At 40.8% G+C, this 17,247-nt stretch overlaps 3 protein-coding genes across 3 annotated transcripts in view; 1 reads left to right on the top strand and 2 right to left on the bottom strand.

Moving 5' to 3' along the window:
- The window catches only part of LOC139222562 (butyrophilin subfamily 2 member A2-like), a 63,427-nt gene extending 52,758 nt beyond the window's left edge, over nucleotides 1-10,669 (bottom strand). Inside the window, exon 1 of the mRNA XM_070854356.1 lies at nucleotides 10,512-10,669. Coding sequence (XP_070710457.1) covers nucleotides 10,512-10,569 — 58 coding nt within the window. The 5' untranslated portion in view covers nucleotides 10,570-10,669. The remainder of the gene's footprint in view (nucleotides 1-10,511) is intronic.
- Nucleotides 4,332-7,176, bottom strand: LOC139223157 (butyrophilin subfamily 2 member A2-like). The gene is made up of 4 exons (XM_070855129.1): nucleotides 6,822-7,176; nucleotides 6,662-6,700; nucleotides 5,882-5,992; nucleotides 4,332-5,150 (listed from the first exon to the last, which is right to left on the bottom strand). Exons 1-4 carry the CDS (start codon nucleotides 7,174-7,176, stop codon nucleotides 5,011-5,013), a joined length of 645 nt encoding a protein of 214 aa, XP_070711230.1. The 3' UTR covers nucleotides 4,332-5,010.
- Nucleotides 10,670-13,243: 2,574 nt separating the features above from the next.
- LOC139222568 (low affinity immunoglobulin gamma Fc region receptor III-A-like) lies at nucleotides 13,244-15,711 on the top strand. The gene is made up of 4 exons (XM_070854364.1): nucleotides 13,244-13,566; nucleotides 13,654-13,914; nucleotides 14,953-15,087; nucleotides 15,662-15,711. The coding sequence occupies exons 1-4, from the start codon at nucleotides 13,419-13,421 to the stop codon at nucleotides 15,709-15,711; spliced, it is 594 nt and encodes a 197-aa protein (XP_070710465.1). The 5' UTR covers nucleotides 13,244-13,418.
- The last annotated feature ends 1,536 nt before the right edge of the window (nucleotides 15,712-17,247 follow it).

Below are 17,247 nucleotides of genomic sequence, written 5' to 3' on the forward strand. Positions count from 1 at the left end.
ATGCCAAAACTTTTTGTATCTAACTACCGGTGAGTTTGAACCCAAGATAAACAGCGGATTTCTCCTTTAAAGGATGGGTTTAGTTTAGTTCAAGCACTAGTGACAAACCTGAAAAACCTGTTGGGAAAATGAGAAGAAATTTGTGACTTACTCCTCCATAAAAGGCCACCGATGACAATGACAATGACAATGAGACCACCGATGACAGCACCGATGACAGCACCAGAGTCAGAGTTCTCCTGGTGTCCTGAAAGAATAAAGGAAAGATCAGTTCTTCACAGGGGGCCTCCAAGATAACATCCATCCATCCATCTTCTCCTGCTCAGGGCCACAGTGCACACTTTGTTAGAGTCTCTTTCAGTGGACAACATTTCTACCATTTAGAATAGAAGAGATCCTGAGATATCAGAGCAATCAGCCCTCAGAGAAAAATACTGAACAACATATTGAAATGATCAGATATTTGTTCATTTGTTTGAGTAAATATTCAAACCTTTAACCACTAATGTTATTGCATTTAAAGCTGATGTGTTGAACAGCTGCTTTCTTACACATCCAGCAGCGACATGATCATTAACTTAGAGTCAGGTTTGTGTCGCCTGCTAATCTGAAACCAATATTCTCTCTTTTAGCTCTATTTTTGGTCTCCACCACCTCCTGAGGGAAATATCTGTAGCTCTGTAGATGCTAAATGCTCCACTGTGTCTGTCTGCTCTGAGTTTTTACCTCTTTCTCTCTGAAAACGGCCACTCTGAACAAATTAAACAACGACGACTGACAGGAGCTACACCTGCATGGACTTACCGTCATCCTTTGGTTCTGAGTCTGTGGAACAAAATGAAATCCAATATGAAAATATGTAATTAAAGTCAGACCCACAGAAGCAGTAGCTGTTGATACTGAGGATATAAATAAATACAAATATATAACTTACCATCAGTCTGATCTCCTTTGCTGTGTCTGTCCACTGTTACTGTGATTTAAAATGTAATCATGTAAATTGTTAAAATGCTTTCAACAAGTTATAAATATTCTGTATAGTGTTTGCTCCTCATGTCATATAATTTCAATATGCATTAATTAGCAGCACTCACCATTGAGGGTAACGTAGTCTTGCTTGACTTGACTTTGCAGTTTGGGAACAAGGCAGGTGTACTTTCCAGCATCCTCTTCAGTTACATCGGTCAGTTTGAGAGAAATGTTCCCTTTCTCCATTTCATGATGGAACAGAGATGTTCTGTGTTTGAAGTTCTGGTCCTGATGGTCTAGATAGTCCTTCCTGCTTCGATAGGTGTGCACATGTTTGGTACCTTGTTTCCACTCCACCGTTAGAGTCGTCACATCAAATGGGGGCTCCAGGTGACACGGCAGAATGGCGTCATCACCCACGGATACTGTGATTGGCTGATGTGAGCCGATCACCTCAGACTCCCCTGGATAAACAAACATTGAATTCAGACCTCCTGTTGCAGAATCACTGAACATGAAACAGCTGCTCCAGCTGCTGAGTTTTGCCTCGGACACAAACAATTCAATGCAATTCAAAAAACTCTATTTGTCCCCAGGGGGCAATTAAAAGGCACAAAGAGCAGGCAGTGCAACAACGACAAAAAACCACAGCAGCAGACTGACAACAGGCACGAAGAATAGAAATAGCTGTAGTTCAGGGCAAAGCAGGAACGTCACCATGTGGTGAACCTGGTTCTCGTCTTTTTATCTGTTCATATGTCAATGAAACAGTTGAGTCTCTGTTGAGTCACTGATCTCCAGCTTTGTCGAAGCTGCTCAACAGGATCGGCTCTTAAAGAACAATGTGAAACATTTATCTAAGTGTTGCTTAGACAACCTTTCTAAATCAGGCTGCACTCACACTGCAAAGGCAGATATCTTATCTTATCTTATCTTATCTTATCTTATCTTATCTTATCTTATCTTATCTTATCTTATCTTATCTTATCTTATCTTATCTTATCTTATCTTGTCTTCTCTTATCTTATCTTATCTTATCTTATCTTATCTTATCTTATCTTGTCTTCTCTTGTCTTCTCTTATCTTATCTTATCTTATCTTATCTTATCTTATCTTATCTTGTCTTCTCTTATCTTATCTTATCTTATCTTATCTTATCTTATCTTATCTTGTCTTCTCTTATCTTATCTTATCTTATCTTGTCTTCTCTTGTCTTCTCTTCTCTTGTCTTGTCTTATTGTTGAGTGAAAACAACAAACTGACCTGATGTCTACACACTCATCACGGTGTCATCAGACTCAGTACAAGTTGTGTTTTCTGCTCTGAAATCAGTTTCTTTGATCAAACTCCAGATATTTCTTGTTCTTCGTTGTGTCTTTTCTTCTAGTAATGAATTTAAATCGCGTGCTGATTCAGTCTGACTGTGTTTCAGACCAAAAAGATAAAAGCACCAGATTCACACAAAGTGAGCTGAGGTGTTTTTATCACCTGATCTCTCAGGTGTGACGCACTCATACACAGTCATGTGCACTGAAACAGCCCGACAGTTAAGCATATCCTCATCTCTGTGTGATTTACTAAAGTAATTATACTTTGGTTTATAATCTCAGCCCTTCACTAATTATCATTTATGGCAGACGGACTTTCACCTGAACTGACTAAAGTTTTCTCTGTTTAAAAGGTGAGTGGCTCCAGAGAGAGGAGGGTCTGAACTACATGGAGGTTTGACTACCTGGTCAGGACACCTGGACACAGACAGAAAGACGTACCTGTGCTGCTCTGAGCAGAGACAGAAGAGAAGACGAGAAGCAGGAATATCAGCTCCATCACAGACAAACCACAGACAGATGATCCCTCAGGGACAGTTCCACTCAGAATGGCAACTTACACACTTTTTACTTTACTTTCACTTTCTGTCACTCAGGAAGCAACAGTTATCCCAAAGGATTTACTGGACCAATTCCAACACTTTTTATACCTACCAGCCATTTAGACACCAAATGATGTCAAAGTTTTTGTATTATTTTTGTATTTTATTATTATATTTGGTTTCATTGATTAGCTCTTATTAAACTTGTATTATACTGTAAATGAGTTGCAGCTCCTGGATCAAGCCAGTAGATGGTGATCAGACACCTGAACAGATCATTTCCTCTTGTGTTAGTGTCAGACTTGATTCATTTAAAGGAACCAGCTGGTTGGACATTAACTGCTGTGAAGTTCTTGTAACTTCAAATCAAATGTGTACAATCATACAGTTTTATACAGTATCCATGCAGGAAGGACAAAGAGAACTCTGTTTACTGACTTCTTCTCTGTCTTAAAGTAAAGTTTATGGATTGTTGTGGTGGAACAACAGGGAAGGTGGACGTGCACGGGGAGAAAAGTGGTGAACAACCAGGGAAATGAAATGGAGTGAAAAGAGGAGGTTTGAGCTGGCAGCTGATTGTCTGTTCATCTGTTGCTGCTGGAAAATGGCCAGACACGAGTCAAACCTCACCAAACTTGGCACACAGACACACGAGGAGGCGTAAAGTGACGGCTCAACGGCGCCCCCTACTCTACTTCAACAAAGCAGCACCTGTGCTACCTTTGACTTACATTTAAAGAATTTAGAGACCCACAAAAAAGTATGTTCAGTGAAAAACAAGCTCTGACCTGCCAGAATCAACTTCCTGTTTCACTCTAAGGATCTCAGGTGTCTCCCTCTGACAGCTCAGCTCACCTGGCTGCAGGTAAACTAAACCTGCACATATGTGGAGGGTCCAGGCCCTGATGTGGCGTTCAAAGACAGTCAGGGTCTGTCCCTTGTACCTGTAGAGACACAGACTGTAGGCTGCTATCGGCTCTAATAACAGCACCTGAACAGGTCACCTCCCCCTCTGCCAGTGTCAGACTATTCCAGAGTCACTCATTCAAAGTAAAATACAATAAAACGCAAAAATAAAAATATAAATAAATGAATTCAAAGAATGCATGAATAAAAATAAATGTAATAATGCTACAACAATAATGATAATAATAATAGTTTATATAAAAATGCATAATAAAAGTGCAGCATCTGTTCAAGCAGATTTAAAAAAATAAAGATTTGACGACCGTATTTTAAACTTAGAGCTTTTAAACGTTGGCTCTCTGTTGACTTCTGTGGCTAAAATACACAATAAATCTCTCCAAGGGTCAAACTCACAGTGAACAGAGACTCCCTTCATGTTCTGCTGAGCAAACAACAAACTAGTAGCATCAAAACTAAAATGAGCTTTTGTTTTTCTCATGATTTGACTTTTTAGGGACCTGAAAGCAAATGCAGTAAACCACAGATCTGATTATTCAACGAGGGAGGAAGCGTTGGGCTCAATAACTGGGAGACAAATTCAAGTTCATTTATTTTCATTAAACAATCAGCACACATCTCAGCCTCTTAGTATCCAGATGCTTCACAGTTTCATTGTCACATTTCAGCTTTCAAAACCCTGCCGACCCCCCGAGTGAGGCTGTGAATCTCCGGGTGACAGAGAGGAACGATGACATCATGTTGGCTTTTCAAACAGATGCTGTAAAGTGCTTCACGTGGTGCTAAAAACCAGATAAAACCCTGCCATGATGATTCTGTCTGCATAGTAAAGCGTCTGTGTGATCGGCCGCCTGCTGCTGGTTCTCGCCTGTGATTGGTTCCCTGGAGGACGGCGCTCATCGGACTGTGTGTTGTGACTTACCTGAGGGTTTAGTTTGTGTTGTGCTGCAGGTAAATGCTGCTGTGTTCATAGTGACTAGTTAACTTAACTCAGCACGTGTTAACTTGTAGAGATCAGTCACCGTTTTCATTCAGCTGCTCCTCGAACATTTGTTTAAAAAAGCATACAAAAATACTCCCACACACAGATACTGTCAATTACACACATTTCTTTTGTTTTTTTTTAAATATCTTTGGATGGAATAAGTATAATTTCCAGGCTTTCATTTACAAATGATGTCAAACATTCTGTCATTATGATCTTCACACCTGGCAGCTACACCAGGGAAAAGAAAGAGGAGTCATGCTCAGGTGGTGGCGTCGTCTCTTCCCGTGGTGTTCAGAGGTATTGCCTCCTGATTGGTCCCCTGATCGCTCTCGTGATTGGTCCTGTGATTGGTGTCCTGATTGGTCCCCTGATAGCCCCCTGCATCTCTCTCTCTTTGTCCTGCACACAAACGTACATGACACAAAACAGGTTATTTGGCAGAGCCTTGACCACTCTGATCAACTGAACTGTGTTCTGCAAGGAAAAATGACTGTTTCTGTCAATAGAGTCTGGGACCTTTGAAGAGAGCAACATAACGGCTAGTTAAACAAAAAAGATCTTTGATCCACTGACAGGCTCAGAGTGTTATTCTAAGTGTGTGACAGCATCATGGAAAGGATCCCTACAGAGAGAGACCTGGAAGATCCTTTTGGTTTAACCACAAACAGCACACACACCAGACTACATTCACTAAAACAGGGATTTTAGAGAACAGGACACAGGAGTTTAGTTTATATTACAAAGGATCTGAACACACACCCTTTAACACACCAAAGCTACAAAATAACATAAACAAACCAACTCATCAGTCAACAGCAGACCAGCAACTGACTGTGGAAAATGACTGCTTTTGTCAATGGAGTCTGGCGGCTTTGAAGGCAGCGATAGAACAGCTGTTTGTGGTTGATTAACAGTCTGAGCCTGCCAGTGGCAAAAACAAGCACTTTTAGTGGACCTACTTTCATCACGATGAAGACAGATGCCAAAACTTTTTGTACCTAACTTCCGGTGAGTTTGAACCCAAGATAAACAGCGGATTTCTCCTTTAAAGGATGGGTTTAGTTTAGTTCAAGTACTAGTGACAAACCTGAAAAACCTGTTGGGAAAATGAGAAGAAATTTGTGACTTACTCGTCTGTCTACGTTTCCACCATATAAGGACAACGATGCCAATGAGACCAATGATGACAGCAGTGATGACACCACCGATGACACCATCAGCGTTAGAGTTCTCCTGGTGTCCTGAAAGAATAAAGGAAAGATCAGTTCTTCACAGAGGGCCTCCAAGATAACATCCATCCATCCATCTTCTCCTGCTCAGGGCCACAGTGCACACTTTGTTAGAGTCTCTTTCAGTGGACAACATTTCTACCATTTAGAATAGAAAAGATCCTGAGATATCAGAGCAATCAGCCCTCAGAGAAAAATACTGAACAACGTATTGAAATGATCAGATATTTGTTCATTTGTTTGAGTAAATATTCAAACCTTTAACCACTAATGTTATTGCATTTAAAGCTGATGTGTTGAACAGCTGCTTTCTTACACATCCAGCAGCGACATGATCATTAACTTAGAGTCGGGTTTGTGTCGCCTGGTAATCTGAAACCAATATTCTCTCTTTTAGCTCTATTTTTGGTCTCCACCACCTCCTGAGGGAAATATCTGTAGCTCTGTAGATGCTAAATGCTCCACTGTGTCTGTCTGCTCTGAGTTTTTACCTCTTTCTCTCTGAAAACGACCACTCTGAACAAATTAAACAACGAACGAAGGACGACTGACAGGAGCTACACCTGCATGGACTGGATGATGAAATGAAATCCAATATGAAAATATGTAATTAAAGTCAGACCCACAGAAGCAGTAGCTGTTGATACTGAGGATATAAATAAATACAAATATATAACTTACCATCAGTCTGATTTCCTTTGCTGTGTCTGTCCACTGTTACTGTTGGTTAAAATGTAATCATGTAAATTGTTAAAATGCTTTCAACAAGTTATAAATATTCTGTATAGTGTTTGCTCCTCATGTCATATAATTTCAATATGCATTAATTAGCTGCACTCACCATTGAGGGTAACGTAGTCTTGCTTGACTTGACTTTGCAGTTTGGGAACAAAGCAGGTGTACTTTCCAGCATCCTCTTCAGTTACATTGGTCAGTTTGAGAGAAATGTTCCCTTTCTCCATTTCATGATGGAACAGAGATGTTCTGTGTTTGAAGTTCTGGTCCTGATCCTCTAGATGGTCCTCCCTGCTTCGATAGATGTGCACATGTTTGGTACCTTGTTTCCACTCCACCGTTAGAGTCGTCACATCAAATGGGGGCTCCAGGTGACACGGCAGAATGGCGTCATCACCCACGGATACTGTGATTGGCTGATGTGAGCCGATCACCTCAGACTCCCCTGGATAAACAAACATTGAATTCAGACCTCCTGTTGCAGAATCACTGAACATGAAACAGCTGCTCCAGCTGCTGAGTTTTGCCTCGGACACAAACAATTCAATGCAATTCAAAAAACTCTATTTGTCCCCAGGGGGCAATTAAAAGGCACAAAGAGCAGGCAGTGCAACAACGACAAAAAACCACAGCAGCAGACTGACAACAGGCACGAAGAATAGAAATAGCTGTAGTTCTGGTGTCTGCTAAACCCCTGAAGGTCGATCACATTATGTGCACAACACAAAACTAAAAACAACCAACCAACCAGTCGGTAATAATCAGTGGAGCATCAGTCACTGAGATGCTTGAAAACATTTGAAGTGTGGTTTTGACTGCAGTACTCAGCCTGATGTATAAATACAGACTGATCCCTGTGCAGTAGAACTCTGTATGCTCTTAGTACTTGATCTGTATATATCACTTGAATGTGTATGCTGTTGTTCTCCCAATTTATCTGATTATTGAAGGCGAAAGGGCAAAGCAGGAACGTCACTATGCGGTGAAACTGGTCAGTTTATTGATCTGTTCATATCTGACAATGAAACAATGAGCCACTGATCACCAGCTTTGACCAGCTCAACAGGATCGGCTCTTAAAGAACAATGTGAAACATTTATCTAAGTGTTGCTTAGACAATCTTTCTAAACGGGCTTAGATCAGGCTGCACTCACACTGCAAAGGCAGATATCTTATCTTATCTTATTACAGATGTTGAGTGGAAACAACAAACGGCACAAACGGACCTGATGTCTACACTCACTACAAGTTGTGTTTTCTGCTCTGAAATAAGTTTCCTTGATCAAACTCCAGATATTTCTTGTTCTTCGTTGTGTCTTTTCTTCTAGTAATGAATTTAAATCACGTGCTGATTCAGTCTGACTGTGTTTCAGACCAAAAAGATAAAAGCACCAGATTCACACAAAGTGGTAGTGATGGGAATTTCGGCTCTTTTTAGAGAGCCGGTTCTTTTGGCTCCCAAGTGGTTCTTTGGTCCTCAGATTCTTTTGTTGCTTCAGTAAATGTATTGCCAAATTATATGTAAAATGAATTACCAATGTAAAAAACACATTATATCGAATATGTATTTAAGATAAGATAAGATTAGCCTTTATTCATCCCACGGTGGGGAAATTCACAGTGTCAGCAGCAGCAGTTCACGCGTGCACATACACACATGCTGGATAAGAGTATAAAGATATATAGAAATATAAAACAGACACACAGCGCAGTGAGCACACGAACTGGAGTGAGGGAGAGACAAGAGAGCGAGAGAGAGCACTGCTACATAGTCAGCCTGCAGGCAGGACAGGTGAGAAACATGAGCGACAGAAAACGTAGTAAAATTTGGACACATTTTAATATGATATTTATTTATTTATTTATTATTTATTTTTTAATATTGATAGTTTGACGAACCCTCCCACTCCTGCTTTTTGTGCTATGCTCTATTTTGTAGATCCTGGGAGCCGGGCTGGTAGGTGGAGCTGGGAGGCTTCTCAGTCTACCTGCCTAACTGGGCGGCGGCCTCCAGAAAGGTATATAGCCCCCCCCCTTCTGGGAGTCTCTCTCTCTCTCTCTCCTGGGCCCACAGCATACCTACCTTTTTCCTTTGTTTGGTTTGTTGCACCATTCAACATGCACCACACCACATCCTCACTCATCCACACATACTTAAATGACTGATCCTCTTATATGAACACAGTTCATTGATGAGTTGTTTCAATTATTCATTTTAGTTGAATAAAATAACTTTTTGTTGCTCAATCTGTGTGAGGCCTCCCTCTTTGTTGCCATTTCTGAGCCAGATGGTAACAATAGTTCAAAGGGTGCAGACTTTGTAAAATTAAAATTTCATATCAGGCAGGCTCCACAAACAACCTGCACAGACATGTGTGTACTGTTCACCCACCAATTCAGTTAGAGGAGGAAAGACAAGCAAGGGAACCTGCTGTTAATGAAGGTGCCAGTGTGTCTACTGCTCCTACACTGTCTACAGCATCATCCAGGACAACACCACAGACACCAAGACCTGCAGCCCAGAGCTCTATGAGCCCAGTAAAACTAAATAATTTAAAATTAATAAAGCAATATGAATAATACATATTTGATACAATGTGTTTTTTACATTAGTAATTCATTTTACACATAATTTGGTAATAAATTTATTGAAGCAACAAAAAAATCTGAGGAGCCACTTGGGAGTCGAAAGAGCCGGCTCTCTAAAAACAGCTGAAATTCCCATCACTACACTCCAGTTCATGTACTCACTGTGCTGTGTGTCTGTAACCCCTGCCCCCCTCCTGCTCAGTGTGGACACACAGACATTACCACACATCTTTACCAATCATGTGCGGCTTTAACAGAAAAAAGACGAGAAAAACAAAATTGTTTTTACTTTACTTTCACTTTCTGGCATTCTGGAAGCACACACACCAGACTACATTCAGAAAAACAGGAAGAAGAATAGATTTTACCTCACAGTAGACAGGAGCTGCTGGTCTGCTGCTGCCTTGATTGGTTATGTTATTTGTGTTATTGTGTGTTACACAAATATTGTGTGGGGGGGGGGGTCCAAACTAACCTTTTAAAACACCAAAGTCACACAATAACAAAAGCACACTACCTGATGGAGGCAGCAGCTCCTGTGTCCTGTTCTCTAAAATCCCTGTTTTAGTGAATGTAGTCTGGTGTGTGTGCTGTTTGTGGTTAAACCAAAAGGATCTTCCAGGTCTCTCTCTGTAGGGATCCTTTCCATGATGCTGTCACACACTTAGAATAACACTCTGAGCCTGTCAGTGGATCAAACAAGCTCTTTTAGTGGACCTACTGTGATCAGGTGCAGTTGGCAAAAAGGATTTACTGGACCAATTCCAACACTTTTTATACCTACCAGCCATTTAGACACCAAATGATGTCAAAGTTTTTGTTGTTTGTATAAGTATTATATTTGGTTTCATTGATTAGCTCTTATTAAACTTGTATTATACTGTAAATGAGTTGCAGCTCCTGGATCAAGCCAGTAGATGGTGATCAGACACCTGAACAGATCATTTCCTCTTGTGTTAGTGTCAGACTTGATTCATTTAAAGGAACCAGCTGGTTGGACATTAACTGCAGTGAAGTTCTTGTAACTTCAAATCAAATGTGTACAATTATACTGTTTTATACAGTCTCCGTTCAGGAAGGAGAAAAGAAACTCTATTTACTATTTTCTCTGTTTAAAAGGTGAGTGGCTCCAGAGAGAGGAGGGTCTGAACTACATGGAGGTTTGACTACCTGGTCAGGACACCTGGACACAGACAGAAAGACGTACCTGTGCTGTTCTGAGCAGAGACAGAAGAGAAGATGAGAAGCAGGAATATCAGCTCCATCACAGACAAACCAGAGACAGATGATCCCTCAGGGACAGTTCCACTCAAAATGGCGACTTACACACTTTTTACTTTACTTTCACTTTCTGGCATTGAGGAAGGAAAAGATGAACCAATAGGATTTACTGGACCAATTCCAACACTTTTTATACCTACCAGCCATTTAGACACCAAATGATGTCAAAGTTTTTGTTGTTTGTATAAGTATTATATTTGGTTTCATTGATTAGCTCTTATTAAACTTGTATTATACTGTAAATGAGTTGCAGCTCCTGGATCAAGCCAGTAGATGGTGATCAGACACCTGAACAGATCATTTCCTCTTGTGTTAGTGTCAGACTTGATTCATTTAAAGGAACCAGCTGGTTGGACATTAACTGCTGTGAAGTTCTTGTAACTTCAAATCAAATGTGTACAATTATACTGTTTTATACAGTATCCATGCAGGAAGGACAAAGAGAACTCTGTTTACTGACTTCTTCTCTGTCTTAAAGTAAAGTTTATGGATTGTTGTGGTGGAACAACAGGGAAGGTGGACGTGCACGGGGAGAAAATAGAAAATAGAAAAGTTATCAAAGGTTCTGTACAAAACTTTAAGGCCGTGGTGTTGAACTCCCAAAAGAGGAGGTTGCTCCCCTTCTTTTTTTATATTCCCCTCTTGTATATTATAATGTTTCTATCTTATACCTCCTCTGTCTTAACTGTACATATATGTTTTTCTTTTCCTGTCTGCTGTGACATGCTACATTTCCCTGTCGTGGGACTAATAAGGAAAAGTCTTATCTTGTCTTATGAACACATGTGGCCTGTGAATTATGTGTGTTTTGTGTATATTTTTACTGACTTACTAATTCTTCCACACATTATGGGCATCATTATTGCCTCATGGTCACTGGATCCCAGTCTTTTGTGACAAAAATCATCTGATTTATATGAAGCGAACATGTGATGTACGTAATTTGTAATTTGCAACACCACTGTCGTAAAGTAGAACTCACTGTAGGCTTGATCGATGTAAAAATGTTCCAACCAGTTTGACGTTAAGCCTAAACCAGAGCTCAATGGGACTAGGCAGCCACCAGAAGGACAGATATTTCAACAACTGTGTTCAAATAGAACCAAAACAGTGTGTTTGCTGGTGCAGTTATAGATCAAATGAACCCTAAAGAGTTTTCTGTTTGAGCCGTATAAAACCGTCTTTTTTGAAGTTGTTAATGTGTGTGTGTGGTTCCATATCCTGTTTCACTGAAGTTGTTCTTGTTGAAGTGATTCTGTGGTTTTCCGTGACTGAGTGTCCAGCGGATTGTTGTATCGAGTTGACTTTCATGTTGAAGTTTTTGAAGCTTGTACCGATGAGACAGTGGGATTGATTTGGAAACATACGGTAAAAGATCATCAGCAAACTGTCACACTTTTGTTTTTTAAAGTTTGTATGTGTATTTGTATTGTTGAGCCATAACCTTTGATATTTCCTGTGCCTGTCAGGATGTGGTGAACTACCAGGTAAAACTTAACAGAAGAAGACTGACAAAGGCAACACAAGATGGAGATCACATCATTCAGCCTGATGCTCTGTAAGTTATCTGTTTTCTCTATCTCATAAATCGACCAAGAAAAATGAAACATCTGACGATTTGTGTTGTTGTAACGTAGTTATTTCTAAAACAAAGTCAGACGCTGCTTCCTGATCACCTGGATACTGAAAATCTTACAGCAGGTTTTAGTTTATAATGGTCAAAAAAGCCCTTATTTCCAACGCTGAGTGCTTCACTACGTTCACCAGGTGTCTGCTGTTTTATTTAGGGCAGTTAACGTACAGCGGGTTTATCTTGGCCGTTTAGCTTCTCAGAAGTACTGTGGCTGTGAACAGGGTTGTTGAGAGGAGCAATTTCACAGCTTGAAGTGTGAACCACACCACCTTACGGAACAAACAGCACTTGTGGCTCCAAAAGACCAAGACGACGATGAACAAAACATCAAACTCAAACCTTCAAAAGAACTGCTGTTATGGCGTCTGTGTCCACTTGTGACGCAAGTGGTGACGTTGACAGACAATACAGTGATCGCTAAATGTCAAATCACATAATATATAAACTTTTGGCCTCTACCACATCAATCTACCACAAGAAAGCCTGCATATACACTACTCACTAAAAGTTAGGGATATTCGGCTTTCAGGTGAAATTTCAGGATGAACCACCACCAATACATTTCCTGCTTCAGTTAGAATTGGTATTTAAACAGTCCTCCTCATCCTGCTGTTCACATTCTGACATCATGAGACCAAGACGACACCTAACAGTTGATCAGCAGCACCTCAACACTGGAGGCTTCAAACAGGAAGTCCTCAGACGGAGGTGTTCACTGAGCTTAGAGGGTCACAGAGTGTCATCAGGAGGTTGGAACAGTGATACAGAGACTGGAAGAGTCACAGAAAGGAGAGGAGTGGACGTCCTTTGGCCACGTCCCAATTTTACGTTTACCCTCATTTACCCTCCACTGTTGTTAGATTTTCTTTCAATAAATTGTTTAAGATGAAGAAACTACCAGTGCATGTTGATACTTAAATGTCCTACTTTCATGATATAATATCACTGTAGCATTCACTTTTTACATTTTCCATAAATTTCACCTGAAAGTCGAATATCCCTAACTTTTTGTGAGTAGTGTATATGTGATCAGCTATTTACACCAGAAAAAGTAACGGTATCTCCTGTTTTAACCCCCCAACAGCCACACTGAGCATCATCCCCAACAGATCTCAGTTCTTTCAGTACGATGTCATCACTCTGACATGTGCAACTCCGGAAAACTCCAGCGTCTGGACCGTGACGCGAAACACCTCCTCTATGAAGTCTCAGGCTTGCAAGTTCGGCTGGGGGATCCCAGGCAAGTCCTCCTGCACCATTGAGGACGCCTACCCATCGGATACCGGAGTGTACTGGTGTGAGTCCCAGCAGGGGGAGTACAGCAACTACATCAACATCACAGTGACAGGTAACACCAAAAGGGCTTTGTTCTTGTTTTATAATCTGCCAGAAAACAGACTTTTTAAACTCTACTTGTGAGGGTTTCTCGTTCCAGCTGGTCTTGTGATCCTGGAGAGTCCAGTACTTCCTGTGACGGAGTCCGATAAAGTGACGCTTCGCTGCCTCTACAAGGAAAACCTCCACTTAAAATCAATGTCAGATTTCAACGCTACGTTCTACAGAGATGATGTTTTCATCGGCACTGAGCCGGCAGGGACGATGATCCTCCCAGCCGTGACCATGAATCACAAAGGCTTCTACAAATGTGAACATCCCAAGAGAGGAATGTCCGATCAGAGCTGGCTGTCTGTGACAGGTGACGTGATGTTCTACTTCCAGTACAGTTCCAGTCATCTACAGCCACATTAACGCTGTCTTTGTGCAAAACATGCTTAGATAGAACAGGGTTGTAACAGAGCTGAGCAGTGCCCAGAAAACCTCCAAGGAGAGGTGTCCAGAAAGTGGGTTAGCAAATGTAAACGTAAGGGTGCTTCTTATCCAGAGAAAAAGCTGTGACCATTCCAATATGGCAGCACGTTGACGTATGATCCAGCAGCCCATGTACGTACATACCTCTACAGGACCAGACACCAGCACTGTTGCATGAAACATCGACATGCTGTCTAAAATCACTGGGACACAATTTGCTGGCTTTGTTTGGTTCAGTTTAACGGCACTGATTTTGCACAACCGCTGTCTAAAAAGCGTTTACGATGGGCGGTCAGCTTCAGTGGCAGCACGTAGCTGCCGTGGACACGTCCGCAGGACTTTTTCTGATCATTTGTGGTCTTGAAATTGCATTTTAGAAACTGACGGTTGCATATTTAAAAAAGAAACATATTTTGGTTGTTTTACAGGCTAGTGTTTTTTGCCATAATAGATTTAAATCATATTACTTTGACAAAAGGCTTTCAGTGTTTTGTAGCCAAAGTTTTATATGATATGAAACATTTAGAGATTTGATTTAAGATAAGATAAACTAATCCTTTGCTGATCCCCATGGGGGAAATTCAGGTGTTGCAACAGCCAAGATACAAGCATAGAAAATTAAAATCGCAACAGAAAAAAGTGCACGTTAAAAAGAAAGTGACAATTTATGACAGTGACATCATATGAAAGTAGCAGCAGGTTTGAAGATTTACAGGAAATATAAAATATGCACTTTGATGAACCCCTAACCTTTGAATGACTTCATTCTTATTCAGTGGGCTAAAACAAGAACAAAGAATTGAATTCAAGAAACAAAAATGAGTGTTAGTCTGAGAGCAGCGATGAAATGTGTCGTTTCGTTTCAACCTGCTGGCACCACTGGAGGCTTTTCTGGGAGATTGTGACATGTGTTTTGTCCTCACAGACAAACCTTTGCCCTCCACTCCTACTCCGTCTTCCCTTCCTGACATGCCCAGGCTGCTGTGCACCCTTCTGCTGTTCATCCTCTACACCGGCATACTCGGTATCTGTGTATACATGTACCGAAAGTGGTCTCGAGGTAAGCTGAAAAAACTAATAATCACACAGTATATTGATCCCTGTGTTTTACATTTTAAGCTTTATCAGAGGTATTCAAATGTAATGATGCATGAACAAAGTCTTAAGAACCTAAAATCAAGCGTTGAATGTCCTACTGAAGGATCATTAAACTTCACAAACAGAAGCTTGTTTTAGCTTTTCCTCGTCCGCTGCATTGAGTCCTTTTTTCAGCGATGCCGTGTGCTGATTGGTGGGAGCGTCGCGTGGGCTTCGCCACAGATGACCTGGTTTGCAGTAAACAGGGTGGCTCACAAAAGCAACAAAGTCCGTTGCCACAGTAACAGCTGCGTTAGTTTGAATCAGGAAGTGGGGAAAAAAAACAATAGCGATGGACTGGAGAGTGTGGCTACAGTGGGGGGGGGGGGGCACCAATGGGTTTGCAAGGAGTTCCTTGTCTGATGGTGCTTATTAAACTCCATCAGTTATTCAGTCTAAAATCACTGGGACACAATTTGTTTGGTTCAGTTTAAAAAATAAAAAAAGGTTGTTAACTCCAATAACTAAAAAGTTTCTCTGCTCTTGTTTCCCTGCAGCTCGAGCTGATGAAAAGAGAAGAGTTTCTGATCATCTCGTGATGGAATGAGGACGAAGAAGAGAAAAAACGAGAGGAAGATATAGAAATATATATATATTTTTTTAATTTCTTTTTTAATCCTACTGTTCTTACAGAATCACTCTCATTGTACACATCTTTTGGTAGGTACAAAAACATTTGGAATTAGTTCAGTAGACACACACCACCAGACTACATTGCACTCAAAGAATATGGTAGATGCTGTTTAATTGTTACTGTGTGTTAAAACCTGACCGATCAAGGCAACAATAGATCAGTTACTCTCATGTAAAATCCCTGTTTTAGTGAATGGAGTCTGGTGTGTGTGCAGAGAGCGATCTGAGCCTGTCAGTGGATCAAACAAGCTCTTTTAGTGGATCTAGTGTGATCAGGTGCAGTTGGACCAAAGGATCACGTTGGCAGCTGCTGAACTACTGGACCAGTTCCAACACTTACCTACTATTGTACTTATTGTAACTCATTTAGACACCAAAACACATATATCCTTTAAATGTTTTATCTTGTCATAGCTACTATAATGTGTTTACATGAAAGCTAAAGAATATAATCAAAAATTATTATTATTATTATTATTATTATTCACATATTTGCACAAATCTCTAAATTTACCGGCACAAAGGTCACAGACGATGAACGTTTGGGACCTGATGTTATGTTTCAGAGACAATATAGACAATATAGACTCCGTGGTGCCTTCAGGGACCTGGACAGGGCTCTGTACATGCACCAAGCCGCCCGTCCACTCAGTGTCCATTAGATGGCGTGGTTGTAGCACCAGGACCGTTGATCCCACAGAGGGACAGAGCCCAGGCTGCCTGTGTTTATACAGCGCTGGGTGGGTCTTTAATTATCGGCACACGACAACCAGGAAGCACTCGACTTAGGACCCTGACACCCACCTCCACGCACAGGTATCTGGAGATGGGGGAAAATTACCTCAAACTTTCTCCCGTGACACCATCTGGCAGTCTCTTCTTGTGAGGGGCTTTCCCTTTCATTACCTGACCTGTGCATGAACAAATTTGGGTTTCCCCTCCAGGTGATCAAAGAGGAACATGGCTTTCACTTTCTTAGAGAAATGAGACCACCCCCTCACCCTCTCAGGTGTGATGTTTCCACTTCCTCAGTCAGGCTGTCCAAGCCAGTACTGTCATACTCTCCATGAAGAGCTCATTTTCTGCCAAAACCAGATGGGATTAAAACCCTTAAAACCCTAAACTGTGTGTGAATGAACAGTAGTGGAAACTAAAACATAACTAAACGAATTGCTCATTACAAACTGGTGCCAGTTTATGGTGAAGAAACAAATAGAATAATAAAATAATGTGTAGATAAATAATGATCCCTCCTTACTTCATGAATTCTTCTACTTATTTACTGCATTCCTCTTATAACACGGTTTTATTGAATACTCGGTTCAATATCCACATTCTCAGGATTTTTATTTAATTCCCTCCTGTAATTGTATATACTGCTTCAACTTCTGTATTTGTATTCTGGCAAAATAATTTCCTTCGATGAATAAAGTTGATCTTATCTTATCTG

Source organism: Pempheris klunzingeri, chromosome 23 (assembly GCF_042242105.1).
Source record: "Pempheris klunzingeri isolate RE-2024b chromosome 23, fPemKlu1.hap1, whole genome shotgun sequence".
Classification (NCBI taxonomy): Eukaryota; Metazoa; Chordata; class Actinopteri; order Acropomatiformes; family Pempheridae; genus Pempheris; species Pempheris klunzingeri.